General features: G+C 34.7%; 2 protein-coding genes across 2 annotated transcripts in view; both read right to left on the bottom strand.

The window, feature by feature from the left end:
* The window catches only part of HCRTR2 (hypocretin receptor 2), a 99,601-nt gene that overhangs the window by 12,689 nt on the left and 62,668 nt on the right, over window positions 1-24,244 (bottom strand). The window contains exons 3-4 of the mRNA XM_003789655.3: window positions 13,403-13,646; window positions 6,464-6,579 (exon numbers count right to left, since the gene is read on the bottom strand). Coding sequence (XP_003789703.1) covers window positions 6,464-6,579; window positions 13,403-13,646 — 360 coding nt within the window. The remainder of the gene's footprint in view (window positions 1-6,463; window positions 6,580-13,402; window positions 13,647-24,244) is intronic.
* On the bottom strand, window positions 14,794-23,588 carry LOC105886962 (UMP-CMP kinase-like). The gene is given in 3 exon segments (XM_012805041.1): window positions 14,794-14,864; window positions 22,995-23,159; window positions 23,162-23,588. Coding segments are annotated over 3 exon segments (654 nt in total). The 5' UTR covers window positions 23,580-23,588.

Here is a 24,244-nt window from a genome sequence, read left to right as displayed (position 1 = left end):
ATCTGAGATTCTTATAGGGATTATATTGAATCTATAAATCAATTTTGAAATTATTGCTATTTTAACAAGATTAAATTTTCCAATCCCTGAACAAATAATATATTTCTATGTATGTAGTCCTTTACTTTTTTCCATGATATTTTGTAGTTATAAGTGTACAAGTTGTGTACAGATTTAGCAACCATTATCTGAAATGCTTGGGGCTAGAAGTCTTTAAAAGTTTGGATTTCGAATTATTTTCATATACATAATGGAATATCTTGCAAATGGAGCACCTTATATACAAGTAATTTTATATAATATTGTCAATAATTCTCAATAATTTTGACCATGTTTTGACTATTGCATGTCACAAGATGAGGTCAGTTGTGAAATTTTCCATTTCTGGCATCATGTCGGCACTGAAAAAGGTTTTTGATTTTGAAGCATTTCAAGTTTAAGTCTTAAAATCAGGGATGCTTAATTTGTAATACATGTAAATCAAGAATCCTGGCTGGTAAATTATCTAAGACTAAATACGGTGATGAAGAATAAGACCGTAGAAAACTGAGTTGATGGAATTGGTTCTGAGCTAATTCTGAATTTCCCTCTCAGCATTTATTATGTTGCATTTTGTATGTTTTGTTTTCATTTTCATGGATTTAAAAATATTTTCTAACTTTCTTTGTGATTTCTTATTTTACCTGTTGGTTATTTAAAAGGTATTGAGGGCTTTTATCTGTCTATCTATATAACTATGCCTTACTCATTGAAGTTGCTAGTAGTTATGATTGTTACTGATATTCATGGTTGAAAATATGAAAGAAACATCTATTCTTCTCAGTATTCTTTGGAACTTCATTATATGAGCTATTCTCACTGGGATTGGCTTTGTGTTCCATAAAAATTCTAGAAGAAAATGTTGGAGATACTCCTCTAGATATTAGCATAGGCAAAGAATTTATAAAGAAGGTCTGCAGGGAAAGCATAGCAAATTAAAAAAAAATGGGATTTGGTTAAATTAAAAAGCTTCTGCACATCCAAGGAAACAATTAATATAGCAAATAGACAAGCTACAGAATGGGAGGAAATATGCATGTGCTATCCATTCAATAAAGGGCTAATAACCAGAATCTATAGAGAACTCAAGTAAATCAGCAAGAAAAGATTAACCAGTCCATTAAGAAGTGGGCAAATGACATGAACAAAAACTTTTCAAAAAAAGATAGCCTAATGGCCAATAAACATATGAAGAAATTGCTCAACCTCACGTATCACCAAAGAAACACAAATTAATTTGCAATGTCAAAGTCTTTCTATTTTTATTTTCATAAATATTATTTCTTGAATAATTTTTCTGGAGAGAATCAGTTCTACTTATTATTGAATGGAAGTAGTTATAGCAGACTTTCCTGTCTTGTTCCTGCTCTTTGTAGGGAAACATTGGGTCTTTCACTGTTAAGTATGAATGAAGTTTTTAGACGTCCTGTATTATATTCAGTAAGTCTTTTTTATTGCTAGTTGGTTGAGTGCTTATGAAAGAATATTGTACCTTGTCAAATGCTTTTATTACAACTACTGAGATGATTGCTTGATTTTTACCTTTTATTAGTGATAAGATGCACTACATTGATTGATTTTTCTTTATGAAACCCACCTTGCATTGCTGGGTTAAATCACACTTGGTCATCATCTATAACCCTTTTTATATACTGTTGGATTGGGTTTGATAGGATTTTGTTGAATACTTTCACATTTATATCCTGAAATAAAATTGTACTACTAATTTCTTATAATGTCTGTGATTTTAGTATCAGGGAAATTTTGGCCTAATGGCATGAAATGGGGAATAATTTATCTGTTTTGTTTTGTTTTTTTTTTTTTGAAAAGCATGTAAAGGATTGGTGTTAATACTTTTAAACTGGTTTGGTAGAATTAGATGGTGAAGCCACCTGGGTGGCTGGGTGGCTCTCTGGAAAGTTTTTGAGTACTAACTCAATCTTCTTAATTATCACAGGTCTTTTCAGATGTTCTCACTATTCTTCAGTTTCAGTAGTTTGGGTCTGTCTACGAAATTTTCTATTTCACCTAGGTTATCATCTAATTAGTTGGCATTCATTTTTTCATGATACCCTATTATTTTATTTTTGTAAAATAATACAAATTCATTTTATTTTTGTACTGTCAGTAGTGATGCCTCCCCTTTCACTTCTGAGGTTAGTATTTTGAGTCTTTTCTTTCATGGCTAATTTACAAAAAAGTTTGACATTTTCTCCAATCTTTTCAAAATATTAACTTTCAGTTTAATTTTTCCTCTTTCCTATTTCCATTTTAATATTTATTATTTTCATCCTACTATTTGCTCTGTGTTTAAATCTTTTCTATATTTTTCTTTTCTGGTTCTTGAAGGTAGAATGTTAGGTATTGATTGAAGGTCGTCTTTTTAAATGTAGATGTTTACAACTATCAATTTTTCTCTCAGCCCTTCTTTTGTTGCATTTTGTATGTGTTTGGAGTATGTTATCTTTTAATTTTCACTGATTTAAAACTGTTTTCTAATTTTCTTGGTGATTTCTTCTTTTACCTACTGTTTTTTTTTTTTAAAGACCAGTACTTCATTCCCATAGAATTGTAAACTTCCAAATTTCTTTCTGTAGTTAATTTCTAATATAATTCTATATATTTTCATTATTTCATTATTTTAATTATTTAAAATGTACTGAGGCTTGCTTTTGCCTATCATGTGATCTATCCTGGGGAATGTACTATGTGCATTTTGTACAACTCTGTAGCCTTTTATTTGTGATGGTATGTTCTATTGATATCTGTTAAGTACAGTGGTTGATCATTTTATTTAAATCTTCATTTATATTTTTGTTGATCTTTTACTTGTTTTTGAATGTATTACTGAAAATGGAGTATTAAAGTTTTCAACTATAATTGTTGAATAGTCTGTTTAATGTCCCAGTTTTATTAATGTTTCCTCAGCGTATTTTGAGTTTCAGTTGGTAAGTGCATCTATGTTTATAACTTTGGTATCTTTCTGATGGATTAATTCTTTCAATATTATAAAATACCCCTCTTTGTCTGTAGAAATACTTTTTGTTAGGGTTAAATTTATTTTATCTAATTTTAGTATAGCCACTTCCACTCTTTTTTGGTTACTGTCGCATGGTACATCTTTTCGTTATATTTTTAACCTATTTGTATATTTGAATATGAATTATGTCTCTTGCAGACAGCATAAACTTTAATCATTGCCTTTCTAAAAATATTGGTTGGTTTTATTTATTTTGCCAATCTATGCCTTTTGATTATAGTATTTTATTGATTTATATTTAATGTAATTATTGAGAAAATACACTTTACATCTACTATTTTGCTATTGTGTTCCTCTGTTTCTTAAGTAGATATTTTCTAACATACCATTTTAATTTTCATTTCTTTCACTATATATGTATATATATATAGAGAGAGAGAGATAGATATAAAATACTTTCTTAGTGGTTACACTTGGCATTAAAATAGTAACTTAATCAAAACAACCTGTTTGAATTAACGTCAACTTAACTTCTATAGTACAAAAATTTTGCTGCAATGTAGCTCCATTTTCTCTTCTATCCTTTGAATTATATCTTTCCAGTTTTCTATAATATAATTGAATCTTTCCAATTTTATGATCATTTGTTTATTCAGTTGTCTTTTAAGTCAATAAGAGAAGAAAACATTTTCAAAATTATTTTTATACGATCCTTTATGATAACTATGTAGTTACATTCACTGGTGCTTTTTATTTCTTTGTGTGCACTTGAATTTACTGCCTTCCTGATAGTGTCTGTGTGATTTCAACTTGCTGTTCATTTCCTCACCCTAGCCAATTTTTCATCACCTAATGTTATTTATCTCAATTTCTCTTAGAATAGTGTTGCAAATAAAGGGCCTCATAAGATATTGTGATAAAATCTGGGAAGGGGAAGGTCTTTCATAGTCCCTAGAAAATTGAAATACAGCTTAAGATCCTACTAGCTATTACAGCTCACACCTAGTGCTTCCCACATTACCTGACACATAGTAAGTGCTTAATACATATTTATGAAAGGGATTAACGTAAGTGCACATGATGATTAAGGTTTAAGTGTTGAATTATCTGAAGGTTCAGAACCGGCAAGAATGCTAACACAGGGACAAGCAAGCTAAGATTAAGAAGTTCTTGAGCAGTTTTAGAGAAGTCTGCAAAATTCTCTGAATGAGTTCTCTGAGTCACATTGTCAAAAAAGAGAATTTAAGTAATTTATTTTAGCAAAGTGTTAGCCAACTTTTTAAATGAGGCTGAAACTTCTTGAGAAAGTCAGACAAGGACACACAGTTTACTCACTAATAATCTTACACTTGCTAATTCAAAAGTATACACCAGATTTCATGCATCTCTGTAATTTTAAGCAAATAGGATGGGCCTTTCATTTGATGGCTGGCTTGATGTAGCCTATGGCACACATAAGCCTTGTGACTCTGTTTATAGATGCTAACAGTTGGAAATTGAGAGTTGCTCAAGCAGAATTCTATATAATCACCCATTTGGGGTTAATTTGCTTTATTGTGGCTGCTACAGTGAGCTCAGCTGAACTTGGCATTTTCCATTGCAATCTGTTTTGTAAATGATTTTAGTTTCACAGCCCAGGCATTTTGCTGCAAATCTTCTGACTCATGTAGCTTATACTAACCAGGGCAATTCATACAAAGAATGTGGATTATTTCTTAACCTGTGATATGGTTTTTAAAATTTATTTTAGAGTTTGAGAAATTGAGAACCAGATGTTAATAAATTATGGAGAGGTAAATCTTTTTTAGAGTTTGGGAGTCCTATTTATTCAATAAGTATTTTTTGAACCCTTGATGTGAGGTACCATATAAATTTTGGTGATATGATGGTAGCAGGACAGATCTACATACAACCCTGAAGGACTTCTAAAGCTATGCCAATTTGCAAATAAATGAATAAGCAAATATAAGCATCTATTACATATTGTGTACACCAACGTATAAAAATATAAAAATAAGGGATATTAACACTGAATATGCCCTGTCAAAATCTAATCTCAATCAATGTGCCCTTATACCCACATGCTCAATAAATGCTTTTCCCCTTTATTACATTTTTAAAATTCCAGTTTTTTTCTGAGAAGTTTTTTTTTTTTTTTTTGACTGGGGCTGGGTTTGAACCTACCGCCTCCAGTGTATGGGGCTGGTACCCTTCTCCTTTGAGCCATGGGTGCCGCCCTTTTTGGAGAAATTTTATGTGAGTAATTGGAAATGGATACTTTATGTTTCATTTATCTAAACTTCCCAGCACTATCTTGTATTCTTTGACTTTTTCTTATCAAGTTTTTCCGAGTGTCTGATGTGTTCTGAGCATATGCTAATTGGAGGGATACAAAGATAAATACAAGAGTGCACTGTCCTTACCTTAGAGGAGCAGAAGAGACAGACAAAGGAGTCACTGCAATGTGATTGAAGAGACGCATTTATACAACCACAGCTGCATGCAACCAATTCAGCACATAGCTGTGGCTTGGCTTCCCATGAGCATGAGAAGTTCAACGTACAAGAAGAATATTTAGAGAAAGAGAGAAGTACATCACTAAGAATTGTGGCATTTTAAAGATAGAATTTACAAAATGAAGGAGACTGAGCCATATCCTTTGTCCGTATCTTTGTAAGCCATTATAAGTGTGTTACTGATTTCCTTCAAATCATTAAGATGCAACTTAACATGGCACTTGTCCTGGATTAGATACCCCTTCACTCTGATTCCCTGCACCTATATGTATTTTCACTCTGCATGTAAGTACTCTGTCCTATAAACTGAGAAATTCCTCAAAGGCAAAACTAGACCTCTTAGTGTTTGTGAGACATGAATGCAAAAATTATGTGATTAATATTTGAGGAATGAATCACTGCGTGAGTGAATACAAACCTTCACTGATGTAGCAGAATTATCCAGCAAGCTGCAGTAACCTCAAGTCAGTGTGATAAACACTTCTTAAAATTCTACATTTTGCTTGATTCTTCTATTCCTCCAAAAACAGAGATCTATGAAGTTGGAGATTTAATCCATATGTGAAAATGTATCGAAAGTATAACCTTCCAGACTTACAGTCTCAGAAAACCGTAAAGAAATTTTTACTTGCCGTTTGTCATAAAAAGCAGAATTAATTTTACGACTAGACCAAAACAAATCAAGTCAATTGATCACAGAGGTTTAAATTTTGGTTTAAATTTTAAGGTCCTTAAGCCACGTAATAAGATGTTTTCCCTGTATATCACTCTAGAAAAATGCCTAGACATGTAACCCTGGCTAGAACCTCATTATTTTAGAATGCACAATAATTTGCTGAGCCAAATTATGTTGGATCAGAACATTTCAAATTTTTGTTTTTAAGCAATCCTAAAGAAAACAGAAGAAAATTATTTAGAAATTACATACCTGTCGACACCACAGTTTACGAAATATTTGCAGATAAGCCAATACCATAAGACATAGCGGTGCCATGTATGTCACCAGAAAGAAACAGATGTGGTACATCTTGGGGTAAATTTCACCTGAGAAATCAAAATAATACAGTTTTGCATTACTACTAATAGATTTTTTTTTAGAAGATACATATGTTCATGTTTTTCTATACAAATTTACTTTCTATATACTTTACGGTGCATTATATATACAGTAGGGAAATTATATTTACCCCTACTTACCTTTACTCATATATATGTGTATACATATACCGAAAGTGAAGTCTTAATTTCACTTATTGTACATAGAAAGAAATAACAATTAACTATTTCTTAATTTGAGATACTATAGTCTATCCAAAGTAACCATTCATTTTTTTCAAAGCTCTTTAATTTGGCTTGATTATATCAGGCAAATTAATACAATTAATATGGCTTGTCCTATACTAACATATGAAAGGGGACATGACTCACTCAAAACAAAATGGCTAATGCTTTGGTTAAAATGGGAACAGACTGTAAACTTGATTGATTCCTCATTAGAATGTAAGTACCCTGAGAAATGGGAAGCTATTCCCAATTGTAGTTCCAAATACTATGTGGAAAAAACTTAATTAGGAGAAGTAAATACAATAAAGGTTTGTGTGTTGTTGACTTCCTAGAATATACACAAAATTCCTTCTTAAGCCTGGTATGGCAATGTATACATACGTATGTGTGTATGCATGTGCTTATAATAAAAGTAAGAATTTTAAGGCTTTTAAATTTTCAGTCCAATCTGGGTATTTACTTTTCACTAATTCATCTCCTTTATTAGTCATAAATACCTCTACAACTGTAGTGATTTTTTATTTATCATTAATTCTATGTATACAGATGATTCATGTTAGACTTTTATTACCCAGTCAATTAAGCAATTGATTACCCAATCACTTCATTACTTAGTATTACTATTTTAGCTTTTCTATATATCTCATACTGCAATTTTAATAACTTTAAACTGACTTTTAAAATGCTTTAGGAGATGTTTTCTTCACACTACTATTTGCATATATCACAGTGGTCCATCTATTTTTCTTGCAATGTAAAACAGGAAACAAAATGTCCTACGGAGACTCCATGGATATTGAATCTAATAACTCAATGTAATTTGAATTGAATGCTAATGCAATGAAGTTTTCAGTTTTTTTCTTTAAAAATCACATACTTTGACTACAACGTTGGCAAGGGGGTTCCATGCCATTAGTGAGGGATAACGAACAGAACGGGCTTTATTCTTTCACTCCTTCAGAAAGGACACACAGTGGTAGCACGGAGGCTTGGTTAGGTGATGTAATTTGCGATAAGGGGAACTTACAGTCAAGATTAATCAATAATAGGTTTGACGATGGCCATAATGATATATAACATTTATTCAGCAATTCACCACTTAATTCCTACTTTATAGATTCTAAACACATTTATGAGTTATTCCTTCACAATCTCCCTTCCATAGTGTTCTCTTCTAGAATCAGTTGTGTTTGAGTTACTATTCTTCATATTCTTCCTTATAAAGCTCTGTGTTCTTTCTCGGGTTAGACATTTTTCTCTACTGTGATCTTCAGAGTGGACGACGGGGTGCATTTGTTTCCAGGGGGGCTAAGAGACCAATCTGAGGTATCATTTTTAGCTTCTCTCTGGCCCAGGGGGCATGCACCTATCTCACCAGTTTCTAACTTCCTTTCAAGTTCATCCTGTAAAACAGGCCAGTTACACAGAAAGAGATAGAATTCAAGTATCCTGACTAGGGGAATAACAAATGGCCCTTCCCTTTGAAGTGCTACAGGCAGAGCAGCATTTGGTGGGCCAATTTCAAAGGAATCTGAAGGTGACCTCAGCACTTTCCAGGCACCTTAGTGGCTTTGAACTTTTATTTGTATTGAAGAAAGTGTCACATGAGCTTTGCACATAAAAAAATATGTACCTTTGAAGCTGGCATACCTATGAAGCCCTGAGGTCTGCATCACACTAAGGGAAGAGAGTGGAGGAAGGAAGGTTAATTTTTTTTTCTGGACTATAGTTATGGGCGCCATCCCTGTAGTTTTGAACAGATGGGAGCCAAAGCTCATTATGTGGTTGGCGTATTTATAAATAGTTGAAAAAATATGTAATTGCTTGGTAAATGCATTTTATGATAATGAACACTGACACTGAGAAAAGTTGATCAAGCAAAATTACACTTTCCGGCCAGGATAGATTGTTTTCATAAGGAGATTATAATAGATAATTGGGGAAACATGATGTTTTTAAATTCATCATTTCATATTTACAGTCTAAGCTAATTGAAAACTCAGATATGCCACTGAAATTTTAAACTGTATGTGGTGAAAATATCTTAGAGTCTCGGCACTTGGTAAGTAGTGTCTTCAATGTATTTTAAGATGTTCATATATCACTTAAAATGTAGATACATGAAATGTGTTTCAATTAAGTAGTGCCTTAATTAGAAAACAGATTGTAAATATTGACAACCATTAAAAATCCGTTTCTAATCTGCAGGTGAATAGATCTAAACAAATTTTTATATGCAATCTAAACAAATTCTTATGTGCATAACAAACTTATGAATAATGAAAAAAAGTAGACTTTTAGTCTTTGAATTCAGATATTAAAGAGTATAACATTCACATCATACGTTATACATTTGATATGAATTGTCATACATTATAAAGGCAAAACATAATTTCCCTCAGATAAGTTAAAGTCCATTGTTCAGCCAGCAGGTTAACCTAATTATTTAAAAACTACAAATATTTCTGGGGCAGCACCTGTGGCTCAAAGGAATAGGGCACCAGCCCCATATGCTGGAGGTGGTGGGTTCAAACCCAGCCCCGGACAAAAACTGCAAAAGAAAAAAATATTTCTTTTCCATGCCACACATACCAGGGATTGAAGGGGTGAGTAAATGACATATAATTTCCCAACATTTAATTTGGACTATCTTTTTAAAGATTATAGCTCTATTAAATTTACCTAAATTTTTAATATGTTTTATTATCTTCTCTGTAACAAATGTCTTTAAGAAATGTTCCAATTAATATATATATACACACATTTGTATACTTTTAAAACTCCATAATAGGTCTGACACCATAATTATTTTGACCACAGAGAAAGGCATCATTATTATATTTTTTTCAAGGTGCCAAAAAACATATTTGTCAGATTCAGAAAAAGATATATTACTGCCAGGTGTGGTGGCTCGCACCTGTAGTCCTGGCACTCTGGGAAGCCAAGGCAGGAGGATCACTCGGCCCCAGGAGGTTGAGGTTGCTGTGAGCTAGGCTGACACCACAGCATTCTAACCTGGATGACAGAGTTGAGACTATGTTTAAAAAAAAGAATTACCAATCTCCAATATTTCACCAAGGGTACACACTCATTAAACATTGGATGCATCGGGGTGGCACCTGTGGTTCAAGGAGCTGGGCGCCGGCCCCACATGCCCCCACATACTGGAGGTGGTGGGTTCAAGCCCAGCTCGGGCAAAAAAAAAAAACATTGGATGCATCAATGGCAATGCAATTATATCTTTGACTGAGTGTATAATAAGAGTTACTTCTCTTTCATAGAATCTATCCTTACTTGTGGAACTATGCATTTAGAAATCAAGCAATGAGACATACATATATAGTTCTGGCACAACTTAAAAATTTTAGAGGTTTGAAATGATGTGACTGAAACAGTGAACAAATACAAATGAATATTTTAATGATCATTAAAATTATATGTTGCTGAGTGTTAACTGTGTCTGCCAGAATTTCTGGTGAGTGGCTTTTTATTTGAAGAAGCCATAGGCATGAATATGATTAGTTTTAGAAATCAATTAGTCATAAATGATTACTTATTTGGGGCAACATTTTTAGCAAGACAGAGTTCTCGATTATTTTGCATATATGTGAAATAGCATTTATACAACTTTCCTAAAAGTGATTTGATAGCTATGACTCAACTGGCCATATTGCTGTCATAATTTTTTTCCCCATTGTAATGGTTGTAGGACAATCACTGCCTATTTTTATAACTACCTTATTGATTTAATGTAGAGTAAAGGTAAACAGAGATCATGGAATACTGTCAAAAAGAATGTATTTTGCTGTTTTTAAAATTGTACTAAATAGTAGTAAGCCTTTAAACAGGTTAAATTTTAGAGAGTTAACACTATAAAATATACCTCCTTGGGTGGTTTTAACTTTTGACTATCACACATCTGCCATTTTGAGTTATCAACATTTTAAGTTGAACATGGAATTACAAACATCCTACATGTTCAGAGTCATGCTCTTTAAAAATTATAATTAGTATTATAATTAGTGTCTAAGAGGCAAAATAAGATCCTGCTTTGAATTATTTTGTGTTCTCCTTAAAAATATTGAGTGACTAGCAATTTTAACTAAATTTTTGAACAGCGGATTTTATAGCTTTTATTGAGTTTGATTTTTTAAATGATTAAGTCAATTCAGTATCACTTAATTTTAGCTTTTATAAGCATTTTAAGTAATTATAGACTACTACAAAATCACTTTCCAATAGTTTCTTAAATGAGTAATGATAGCTAGGTTTAAATTTTTAGGTATTCAACAATAGTTGTCTTTTTGAAAAAAAAATGTCAATGGCAGAGTTAGATAATAAAACACTAGAGATAATAATGAGTTTCATATATGAATATTTATATTTATTACTAAAAGGTAATATGAAAATCATGTGTCTTTTTCCTTAATCATGACAACTGCTTATGCCTGTTAACAAAGGTTGATGCTAGATGATTATTCAGGACAACATAAAAGTTGAAGGAAGCAGACCATCAACATTCAAATGAAACAATTGCCAGAGAAAATACTGACACCTATTGAATCCCAGATGACAGATAGTAACAGTTTCCTAATTTTTCTAATTACTACTTCTATAAACTCAAAGAATCTCCACTTTTGAATGGGAAATTTTAGATTTAAATGTATTTATTTGCTTACAAATAAATAACTTAATCTCTCTAGGGTTCAATTGAATCATGAAGTAATTAAAGGATTTTGACCAAGAGATTTTTAGGCTGTTTTCTAAATATAATTCACTTTAAAAGAATTGTGTAAGAGAAGCATTGTCATTAGGCCCCAACCCACCTTGTTTCCAAACTCAGTTCTTTAGACTCTCTTCTGTGTTTCAGAAACTGTAAGTTCTGACTCGCTTCCCTTCTCCTTCAAATTATGAGGTTTTTTCCTTTCTGGAATACCCTTTTCCCCCTTCCCTGTGTGAAGAATTCCTACTTATCTTTATCTTTAATGCTTTGCTGAAACATTAGCAGATATCCTGTAAACTTTTGTTCAGATGACCAGAACTATTTGTGTTGCTAGCACTTTGTACATGAGAGCAGTCCAGAAAGTATCCGGCCATGTATGTTTCTCTTTTGTATATTACATAGTTGGCTATTTTCTAGACAGCCCTCATAAGTATATTAAAATGCTGATCACACTATGAACCTTTGTTTATTAGCCTCTCCAACTTATGGCGCATGAGTTCCCTTAGGCAGAGTCTGGTTCTCTCCAGGTTGGCACAATGCCTTGCAAACCCTAAGTACTCAAGATGATTCCTGAGCATTAAATAAATGGGACTCAAGACACTTCAGGAACGGTCCTACCATTTTGGAACTTTCCATTTATGTTGGTTTTGTCTACACTACCAGTGGGGGAAATTTGGGAAAAAAATGAAGATGATCCAGAGAAAGGATTGCGGGTTTGAAAATGCTAGTAAATATCCATAAAGGAGAGACATTTAATATTGGGGGCAATAAAGAGAACTGTGAAATTTTAGTGATTATAGGGTTTATGACCAAGGTAGACATTACTGTGTAGATAAAGATTCCAGCATTTAAGAATGCCATATTCATAAACTATCTCTGGGGTGCACTTTTTTGATATATCTATCTAATAAGCAGAAGTATATACCTTTCTAATTAATAAATGCTTTCCTAATGTTTAATTCCTTAAATACAAGGTGTTGTGATATACTTATCCAGAAGAGGTTATATTCTTCTTTTCCGATTTCATGTGACACATTTTAGAACTAGTGTATTCTATGTAAATGTGGGATTATTTTATTTCTTGTCATTTTTTTCTGTATCCAGATTCGTGTGAGCACCAGGCCTTGCTAAAAGTATTCAGACCAAAACCTCAAAAACTGAGTCTGACAGTTGGTAACCAAAGGAGCATAAGGCCTCCACATACTATTTACTTAAATTTCTCTATTATATGGGTCAGATGGGAAACCAGAAATGATTCATAATCAATATAATTCTACAGTCAGAGAATAACGATCTCAGTGATAAAAACCATCAATTGTATATGTTGTGAATAGAGAAAGCAAATTTGGATAATTTGACTCAGAGAATGGAGTAGGTCCACATGCTGTGCCTCACTCATGTTCTCAAAACATGTCTTTAAAATGAAAAAAATCTAGTTGTATTTGAAGCTCATTAGGGATACTTTAGACAATGTAATTTTGAACCATCTTAGAAAATGCTAATAATTCCATAGTGCATCCTTGGATTTGAATTACGTGGTGCGTTCTCTTTGAGAGAATTTGAGAAAAACTAACATAACCAGATCTGAATGGTGGAGCAAGCGCCTCCTTTCATTTTCTATCTGAAAGATATGAAAACTGGAACATAGCACATACAGCATCTCCAAAGGACTCAGGTAGGTAGAGTTATGCCATGAAACTGTTTTGGGTTTCAACCCGGTTTTCACGCTTTGGCAAAACCACATGAACACATTCTAATGGACCATAGAGACCCAGATTTACAAGGCTATCCTAATCCCATTTTCAGTGTCAGGTTAAATGGATTTTATAAATGCCAGTTTATAGAGAACAACATACTCACCACCCCAACGCTCATCACACACTGTGAAGAGGGTGGTTTTATTGGCGAGGCCGGGTAGCATGGTGCTGCACTCCATGACAATGGCTTGAGGAATCATTATGATGCAGGAGACGATCCAGATGATGACGATACTGTTCCGGGCCCGCTTGGCTGTGCTCTTAAACATCAAAGGGTGACAGATTGCATACCACCGATCCAAGGCAATGCAGCTCAGTGTGAGGACGGACACAGACACTGATACAGTCTGAAGGAGAAAGAGAACGTAGGGATAGAGAAGCACGTGTTGTTAAAAGAACCACAATATATTTACCATGTGAAAAAGACAGTCTCAATGGATAGACAAATTCAAAATTGCAAGGAAAAAAAAAGACCCATGCAAGTGTTTTCTATTTCAAAAAAGATATGTCAGAAAGAAAAAATGCATTTAAGAGATGATTATTTCCTGTTAAACATGAAAAGGATGTAATGAAATCTTTGCAATCTTTTTTATGCTAAATGTTTCAGTTTACTATCTGGCATTTTTTGAAGAATTACTACCATTCTTTTGTTTTGCAACTTTTCCATTGATAGGAAAATCATATCCTCAAATGGAAAGAAAAAACACAGATGTGTAGTCTGAATTGGAAAACTCTCAATAATCGAGAATAATATGGCATGCCTTTCTTTTAAATGATAAGATAAAAGTTTTATTAAAATTTTGGTTAAGCATGCTTGAATTGGGGGTAGCTCATTTCACATTTTCAGGTAATAATGGCTATTGGCCCACCAGTGCATTTTTAACATGTTACACCCCAGTAAAAGTATGAATACTTTAAAAGAGAATTTTGTATATGAATCACCTTAGTATAGTTTGCTAAGGCAATAGGCAACTTACACCAGGTAGATTAACCCACTCCAAATTTCTGTATAACTAACACCACCACCAAGGGTGTTTTGACTTGGCGCTTGAAGGCAGTCGTAAAGAAGTGTGTGTAGCCCGCTGTACCCACATGAAGAGTTAATGTCATTGCATTTCATTTCCTCTCTTCTATGGGATGAAACACGAAATCTGACATCACTTTTAAAAGTACCTCCCCCAAGGGAGAGTAGTTCTTGTTTCTCTTACTTTTTAATTACAGATTCCTAATCTTTTCTTTTTTTCTCAGCACTGTCACATGGCAAATCATTCTGCTTACTTCACTTACTTATTGTCTGTTTTCCCTGTTGGAACATAGCTCTGTGTTGGCAAGAACTGCTTCTGTTACCCGTGTTCATCATGTCTGGCACAGAATTTGATGTCCATTATGCACTTAATAAATCTGTTTTGAATCCACAAATAGTAAGCTTTAATCTAAGGAAACAGATGTAGTTCAGTCATCTTCCTCTATTTTTCTTTTCTGGTTATACTGATTTTATAATTCGTGGTAAGGGGAGGTATCCCTGACTTTTACATCAGGACCTTCCTTGTTGATGCCTTCATTAACTATGGGTACAAATGAATAAAGGGGGCAGAAGAGCCAGTGTAGTGTAGAAAAAGGGCTTTATGCTAAATTTCGGGATGATTTATCTATTCTCACACTCCTACCTGCTTGATGCACAATGTTGGGTCACTCACTTTATCTCAGAGGGCTGAGTGTGTGTGTGTATGTGTGTGTATGAGTGTGTGTTGTTGACAAATGAAGGGAATTAGCAGAATAAGATTCTTACCAACTCTGAGTCTTTGACTTTCTCTAGGAGAGGGAAGAGAGTATAGTTAGTGTCAATTCTACAGTGGGTGTGAATCCCGTCTCACCTGCTGAGTGATCTTGGGAGGTTACCTCTCTATTTTTCAGTTTTCTCATCTGTAAAATATGAACAACTAATAGCACCCAACCATGGGATTGCAGGGAGAGTTAATTGAGGTGAAAATGTCTACACCAAGGCTGGTATAAAAGAGCTATGTGTTTGTTATTACTTATCATTGATTATAATGATGATGATGATGATGGTTATATTTATTTTTCTTAAGAGATAGGGTCTCTATCTGTTGCTATACTGGACTGAAGTGGCACAATCACATCTCACTGCATCCTCAAGCTCCTGGGCTCAAAGATCCTCCCACCTCAGCTTCCTGCGTAACTGGGACAATAAGGCACAAGTTAGCTGATTTTTAAATTTTTTTGTAGAGATACAGTCTTGCTATGTGGCCCAGATTGGTTTTAAGTTCCTAGCCTCAAGCAATTCTTCGGCCTTAGCATCCTAAAGTGTTGGGATTATAAGCATGAGTCACCAGGCACAGCTGAAGATTATGCTATTAGTTTTCTCTTCCACAACTGAGTCTAGAGTTCTAGGTTGTCTTTTTTTTTAATTATTATTATTGTTGTTGTTAGGAATTTATTGAGGGTACAAAGAACCAGATTACATTAATTGCATGTTTAGGTAAAGACCCTCTTATACTTGTGTCCCACCCCCAAAAGGTGTACCACACCCAGTGACCCCCTATCTCCCTTCCTCCTACCCCCCAATGCCCACCATGCACTAGGTCATTAATTGTCCTCATATCAGGATTGAGTATACAGATTCTTGCTTCTCCATTCTTGTGATGCTTTACTAAGAATAATGTGTTCCACTTCCATCCAGGTTAATAGAAAAGATGTAAAGTCTTCATCTTTTGTAGTGGCTAAATAGTATCCCCATGGTGTACATATACTACAGCTGTTAATCCATTCCTGGGTTAGTGGGCATTTAAGCTGTTTCCACGTTTTGCAGATTATAAATTGAGCTGCAATAAACAGTCTAGTGCAAGTGTCCTTGTGGTAAAAGGATTTTTTTTTCTTCTGGGTAGATGCCCAATAACGGGATTGCAGGATCAAATGAAAGGTCTAGCTTGAGTTCTTTGAGAGTTCTTTATACTTCCTTCCAAAAAGGTTGTATTAGTTTGCAGTCCCACCAGCAGTGTAAAAGTGTTCCCTTCTCTCCACATCCACACCAGCATCTGCAGTTTTGAGACTTTGTGATGTGGGCCATTCTTGCTGGGGTTAGATGATATCTCAGGGTGATTTGGATTTTTATTTATTGAATAATTAGGGATGATGAGCAGTTTTTCATGTTTGTTAGCCATTCGTCTGTCTTCTTTAGAAAAGATTCAATTCATCTCTCTTGCCCAGGGATATAAGGGATTGTTGGCTCTTTTTATGCTGATTAATTTGAGTTCTCTATAGAACCCAGTTATCAAGCTTTGGTCTGATTCAAAATATGCAAATAACCTTTCCCAATGTATAAGTTATCTATTTGCTTTGGTTGTTGTCTCCTTAGCTGTAGAAGCTTTTCAGTTTAATTAAGTCCCATTAGTTTATGTTTGTTATTGTTGTAATTGCCACAGAAGTCTTTCTCATAGAGTCCTTTCCCAGGTTAATATCTTGCAGTGTTTTCCCCACACTTTCTTTGAGGTTTTTTATTCTTTCATGCCTTATATTTAGGTACCTTATCAACCTTGAATCACTTTTTGTGAGTGGAGAAAGGTGAGGGTCAAGTTTTAGTCTTTTACATGTGGTTATTCAGTTCTCCCAGCACCATTTATTGAATAGGGATTCTTTCTGCCAGTGTATGTTCTAGATTTTAATTTGAACAGACTATTTTCTCAGAGAAGAATAATCAGAGAAATTACAAGTAAAACTTAAGCTTTGCTAAATTTTTGGAGGCTAATTTCATTTTAAGTGTTGTCTTAAAGGCCTTAATTCTATCACAGTGCACTTAGAACTGTTGGTGATTCCTGGAAATTCCTTGCTGCTATGTAGGAATGCCCTCAATTCTGTTTGTTAACCAATTTCATTACCCCACCTCCTTCCCTTCTCTGTAAACAATATAAACACCTAGGGCACCTCACCTATTGCTATCCTGGGAATAGAACTATGGTAGTCTAGATTTTCATAGTTGACTTGCCAGAGTTACTGGGCCAGGCCTATGTTTATCCTCTCTAGCAATTAGAAGCCCACAATGTTCATCAAGGCTCACTCACGAATTATGATCAACCTGGATGAATGGGATAAGAGAAGCATGGTTCAAACTTGCATGCCATTTCAAGTCTTTCCCAGTATTATTAGATAAGAGTAATCAATTCCTAAAAATTCATTTGAAAGACTAATTCAGTATGTAGCGACCTTTCTGTTACAAAGCAAAGTGAAAGATTATGCTGGTTTGATTAATCTAACAGTAGCATGAACTGATCCACTTAATGGACCCTTGACAATGGGTGATTTAATATTCTCTGTTTCAACTACATTTGCTTGAGTACAAGACCATTAATGTACAATTAACATGCTATTTACAAGATTTTCTTTGGAGGGATATAAAATTGCCTCTTATGAAAAGTAATTATATATAAGAATTTTGTTACTGCTTTTCACTTCCAGGAGTGCACTTCTAGATTCTGATAGTAGCTCATACCAGTTTGATAGTAAGTCACTTGAGAAATTAATCTAGTGTGAATCATGAATTGTAAATGAAATAGAGTGAGGTGATGAGAGTTTCTTCTACCTTCGGGAACTTGACCTTTACCATATACCTTGGGACCCTATTATACACCAGTGTCATTTTGGGGAATTTCCCTTGGTAAAGAAAGACCCTATTTTATACTGTTATATATATATATATATATATATATATATATGCTAGAAAAGATAAAAGCCACCAGATCTCAGGTGGCTTTTGTTCTTTTCTTGGCATTTCTTTTGCTGGGCTTCTACAATTGTTAAACAAAAAACTCACTCTTTAAAGAAGCTATTTCTCCTTTCATTATGGGAAGAGACATGGAATACATGATAATTCTAATAAATGTTACTGGTCTTGTATAGGCAAAACTATATGCCTATATGCCTCTGGCCAAAAAAGCTGTTTGAAAGAGAGAAGTGAAAAGACTTTGTGCAGGCATACTTATAAGAAACTGAGGCAGAATCCCATATGGCCAGGTTGGTTGTGAGCCTAACATGAGCAAGGCTTCAGCTGGAATAGCATTTACCGTGTTAAGGAATTAAGGTTGACTTTATAAGGCCAAAAAAAAAAAAAAGCCATCAGTAACCTTTCCTGATCTGTGGTAAGTAATGAAGGTTGCTTGCTGATGGGTCTGGGAATGGAAATGTGCTCAGGGACCTCAAGAGAAGAGGAATTTACCCAATGCATACAGGTATCTAATAGCACAGATGAAACTTGGGCTTGTGAAAGGCTTTTGAGAAGTCCAGCCTGAAAATTCCTTATAAAAGTTTCCAGCAAAACCCCCCTGACTTAAGGCCTACATGAGAGCAGAGGTTTGCACACAAATTCCTGTATGCCCAAGAAGTTTCTTTATGCCTGTTTAAAGATCCAAAGTAACAGCCTCCAAAGGGCAAGGCCAGCAAGGGCAGGTATTCAATCCACCTTGTTCCTCCATAGCCTCAGGCATCATCAGATAAGAACAAAGAAGCAATGGCTAACAACATGTTCTCCATTCCCTATATAAACCAACTGCAAATAAAGAAGCTCACCATTTTTCCTGAGCAAGCAGATGGTCACCTTTATTTAAAACACAGTTTCAATAAGCGTGCTTATTCTCCGTGACATCGCTTTTCTGCAAGACCCTTACAGCAACAGTCTTGAGATTAGACAATTGTTAAAGATACAACAGGGTCATTTTAATTATTCACCTAAGCTTTATTACATTTGTGAGATTTATGAGATTTTTTGAGCATCTGCCAAAGTCTTACAGTCTGTCATTTGTAAATCTACAGGTTGCACTATATTTAGAAAAAAAAATATATATAAATCATAGCAAATAATAAATGCCCAAAGAATCTTAAATGCAAGAAAATAACCTTAAAATGTAGTTGGGCATTATGTAATATGTTTTTACATATTCAGTAAGACATAAATACCAGATGAAGAATAAAAGTCCTTAGTTTCATGATATCACAAAAAGGGGGCAAAACTACTTAAATTTAAGTGATGGGTGTATTGTCCATTGGCACTGTTTGTTGTATTAGGGAAAATTTCCATGAAAATGAGGCAATACATATTGAGAATTTGGGGTACTAGTTTTACCAGTGCAACAATGTCTTTGTGCTTTTACACCTGTTTAGCAAGAAGCAATGTTGAATGAGGTAATGAGTAGATCTGGTCTTTTCCATCTTGTGGTTACTCAATTGTTTTCTGCTTGCCCTATAGAAAAAAAGATCACCTGAAGTGTTGATCAGGCTGGCCACTGTTTACAGAGAAGCAAACAGAATTTGTCATGAGATGACGATATTACTTGAGCAACAGGACTTGTTAGTAAACTGTCTGTGTGGAAGAACACTGTCGGCGACTTTAAGAGAAACACAGGACCTGTATCACTCACTGATTAGATGCTGCTTCTAGTCTCTCCTGGAGTGCTCACAGGTGACGTTGGAATGCCCATTGTACAGAAGCTATTTTGTGCATCAGAACCCACCTGCCACAGGGTGTTCCACCACTCTCATTACCCCACTCTCCACCTGGGAATCTTCTGGTTCATGGAGACAGCATGAAATATTCTCAGCCAGCTGAAGAATCTTGGCAACTATAACTTCCAGAAACTTAAGAGAATCCTCAAATTATTCTCCTGGGTAATTATTAAAGCCAAAGAAAAAGAAAAATTGCTGGAATCACCACAGAGATGACAAAATATTTGAAATCTCTGCTATTTATTACTTTCTCACTTCCTCTGTGCAAACACCAACAGAGCTATCCATTTCTCACTGATTTTTATATGAATAGGGTATTTTCTTCTGAATATTATTTCTTTCAAAAAATTTTGCTACAGTTCATTTTTGTAATCCATTCAATTTTTTCAGTTATCTGACCAAAACTCATCTTAAAATTAAATATAATGTGTACATGAAGCTCATAACTTCTGTGATATTTTCCAGTTACTACTCTATAAATAATATCTGACCTTAAAAAATAATCACTTCTCTTTAGAAAACTCACAGAAGAACTATTGAGCTAAACATCCCTTTGCAACATTTTAGTTCCAAAATCCTAATCAATAATAGGTTCCTCTTCCACCTTTTCATTACTGTCTGTTCCTCCAAATATTATGATCACCACCTGGGAGGCTGGATGGAGTAAGGATGTGGGTGGAGGAAGACTGCGAAAGAGTAGAGGGTGGCCACCATTTCATTCATTGTCCAACTCCCAAGAACATTTCATCTCTTTAGATAGTGTAGCTGTGGCCATCATGTTGGGAAACATTTTTCTTTGATATTTATGACTATAAGAACCATCAGAAAATTATTCTTTGAAAATATATTTTCCTTCCTTTTTTCTTTTTTTTCCTAGCAAAGGCCACAGCACAAAATTTATTGAGATTATTTACCAAATAATTCATACATATCCAACATCACTGAATGGTAATAATGTTAATTTTAAAGAAAAAGCAAGGCTCAAATTAGGGTCTTTCAAAATACTCAAATACTTCTTAGAGACTATAACTTTAACAAATGGAATGATCCAACTAGTAAAGTCAGATGTATCTCAATCCCCTTCAAAACTCAGTATTGCCAATATGTTTTTCTACTTAAAAGAAAATAAAAAGCAAAGCCTCATAATTTAGCAATTATAATGTTTCTTGGTTTCTGTTTTCAAATGCCAAAGAAAGATATCTGATGAAAGGAAGCAAAGCACCTCCTCTCAGCAGTCTTCTTCAAAACTTTAAGGTTACTTTCAATATCAGTATAAATATTTAGATTCTCATCTGACAGATTTCTTCACTTATGTGAGTAAGAATGCTCTCAAAACCTTAGTCTTTGACTCTTGCTTCATACTAGACCTGTTTGATTAAGCCACTTTTCTAATGGCTGGACCAAAACATTAGATAAGAACTCATTACAGTGTCTTCCAAGAAACCAAGATAATCTCATTACAAATTCTGGTGGCCAATATGTTCCAGTACTTAGTGATACTTTGCTTTCTAGTGGTAAGTATGTGGAAAAATTTAAGTGAATTTCATAACACATAGAAATAGATGATCCTTTATTATTATTATTATTTTTGGCCAGGGCCAGGTTTGAACCTTCCACCTCCGGTATATGGGGCCAGCACCCTACTCCTTGAGCCACAGGCACTGCCCAAATGATTCTATTACAATGTAAAACATCCATTAACTTGTCCTCACTATTCCCTAGGACTTTAAATAGCAAATCTAATTATACAACAACAAAGTTCCTTGCCCCATTTAACCTTGTGTACCAAACAGTGTAAATGCCAAAAATGAGAAACATTTTAAGAAATATCATAATATGAACCTCGGATACCACTTAGGATTAGGGATAGAAGGAAAAGAAAAGAGAAAAAAATTATCAGAGATTTATCAGGAAAAACAGATATAGAAGAATATTCCTATGGGCCTTTAAAAAAATTCTCTTTTAGTGCTTCAACATGATGACAAAAAAATAAAAATTACTGAATAAAGACAGCCAACCATTTATAATATATATTTATTATTTTTCTGACCAAAGTGCAAGGATTTTTAGCTCTTCTTAAACAAATAACTGTGAAAATAATATTCAAAAAAATAAATACAAAGGGGAAATTTAATTGTTAAATTACTTATTTATGCTAAGCTTGTATTTAGTCTAGAAAGCAAAAATATTTGAAGTGTTACTAAATTGCTAACTGAATTGTTTTAGCATAAATCTAACACATGCATTTCAAGGTCCCACTGCTAGGGATTTTGTTAAGATCAATTGAATCATGAATAACACTATCTAACAGAGTATGAGGAACACAGGGCATTACGTGTGATCCTTGCCCCCTCCGCTGGGATTATGTCAGAATGAAGCTGACAATTCTCCCAGGCTCTGAACCCCCAGTGCCCCCAAACCAAACCTTAGAAACAAAGAATATCCCCTGTCATACAACTTTCTACAAAATGCAGTAAATAAACAAAGACTAAGCTTTTTTTTTTTTAACCTTTCCATAGGAAATGGTCAGTTACTTGATAAATATTAAAACACTGCTAAGAATCCATTTTATGAGTTTGTTTACCAAACATATTGTGCAAGAACTGACTACACAAAAGTTCCTCTGAAATTTGGTCTACAAATTCACCTAAGCTTGGAAATTTAAAACTTACAAGAAAAGAGGAAGTGGATATCCCTAACCCTAACATACTGTAATTAATAAATGGATCTAATATGCATATTAAAAGACATTGCTCACAGAAGGCACAAACTATAAAAGGGATATTCTTTTTTAATAAAAACAAAGAGCTAGCTGATATCCTTCTTTGTTTAGTGAGCACCATAACTAGGATGAAGTTAAAGCTGAATTTACTGTCTATTCCTGTGAACAAAGAAAAAGAAGACATATAAAATTAATATCTTGGGTGATGCCTTTGGCTCAAAGGAGTAGGGTGCTGGCCCCATATGCTGGAGGTGGTGGGTTCAAACCCAGCCCCAGCCAAAAACTGCAAAAAAATAAAAATAAAAATAAAATAATGTCTTGCTATAATATACTTTCCAGCCATTAATTGAGATATAGTTATGAAAGATTAAAATTGTCTTAAAAAGGGGTGTGATAGCCACTATCAAAGCCATATTCCAGCATGATTTCAAGGATGCTTTCAGGCTTAGAATTAAATTGCCTTCCTTGCCAAAAATCTTCACAACTCCATTAAAAACTTCATCAGCAGGTTCAGCAGCATCTATTTTCCTGACTTTCCCCATTTTTTCATATAAGTCCATAATTGGTTTTGTTGATTGAAAACAGGTCTGAATTCTCTTTTCCAAGCTCTCTCTGTTGTCACCCTCCTACCACCACTCTGTCCCCTCTCAAGGCGTCCTTCCATACAGATCTCATTATCACAGTCAAAAAACAGGACGAAAGATGCATCTGCCTTCCCATCCATGGTCTTGTTCCAACCTGGAAGGTTGTCTTGACTTCTCGGAAACTTGTCAACCAAGAATTTATTCTTCTGAGCACTGACAGCCATTGTTTTACCCATTCCCCTGTTTAATAAACTGATGGTTTTCTCAACTGGCACAATCTTTCCGTCTTTAACGTACTTTTCAATGAGTCCACCATATTGTGAATCTGGATTCTTCCTTTCATCATGAAGAAGTTCTCCTGGAGGAAGGTGTGTGCAGCCATATTTCTCGAGGATCAGGGCGCAGTGGGTCTCCTTGCCGGCGCCAGGAACGCCAAGCACAAACGCTACCAGCGGCTTCATGAGACGGGAAGGGCAGAGGGAAGCCAAGGCCTAGGATGTGTTGCAGCCGGCGGCGCCCCAGTGGCTAAGCAGCTAAGCAGACACCGCAGTTCTGCAGGACTCTGCGGAGCTGATAGCGGCCGGTGCGGCGTAGGCGTGGGGCCAAAAATATTTTTTCTAAAGCAGCTTTCACTCTTGAGCAATCAAACATTTTATAATGTTGATATTGATTCTGTAACTGGTGTTTGTTACATCATCTACCTGAGGGTAATTACTACATCAAGTGATTTATATAAATTATCTAAGAAAACTGTCACAACAACCTTAGGAGACAAATCTCATTAAAATTACTAATAGATGCCCATATAAGAGGAAAACTTAATTCAAGTTGCGGGAGGGGGCTTGAGGAAGGGGCAGTAGTGGAGGAAGGGAGGGGATTAGGGTGCTCCCCCTTAAGGGAAAAATGTAGGGGTATATGGCACATCTTTGGGGTGCAGGACAGAACTGCAAGAGGGACTCTACCTAACAAGTGCAAATACTGTAACCTCGTTGTTTGTGTCCTCACATTAACCTGAAATTAAAAAAAAAAAAATACTGTCTTATTAAAAAAAGTGAATGCACACAAGGAATTTGTGGGTTTAGGGTATTATCAATGAATTACAGAACAGAAATTGGATACCTGGTAG

Source organism: Otolemur garnettii, unplaced genomic scaffold (assembly GCF_000181295.1).
Source record: "Otolemur garnettii isolate 467f Iridium unplaced genomic scaffold, OtoGar3 scaffold00035, whole genome shotgun sequence".
NCBI classification, from domain to species: Eukaryota; Metazoa; Chordata; class Mammalia; order Primates; family Galagidae; genus Otolemur; species Otolemur garnettii.
This window is presented reverse-complemented; position numbering and strand designations above follow the sequence as displayed.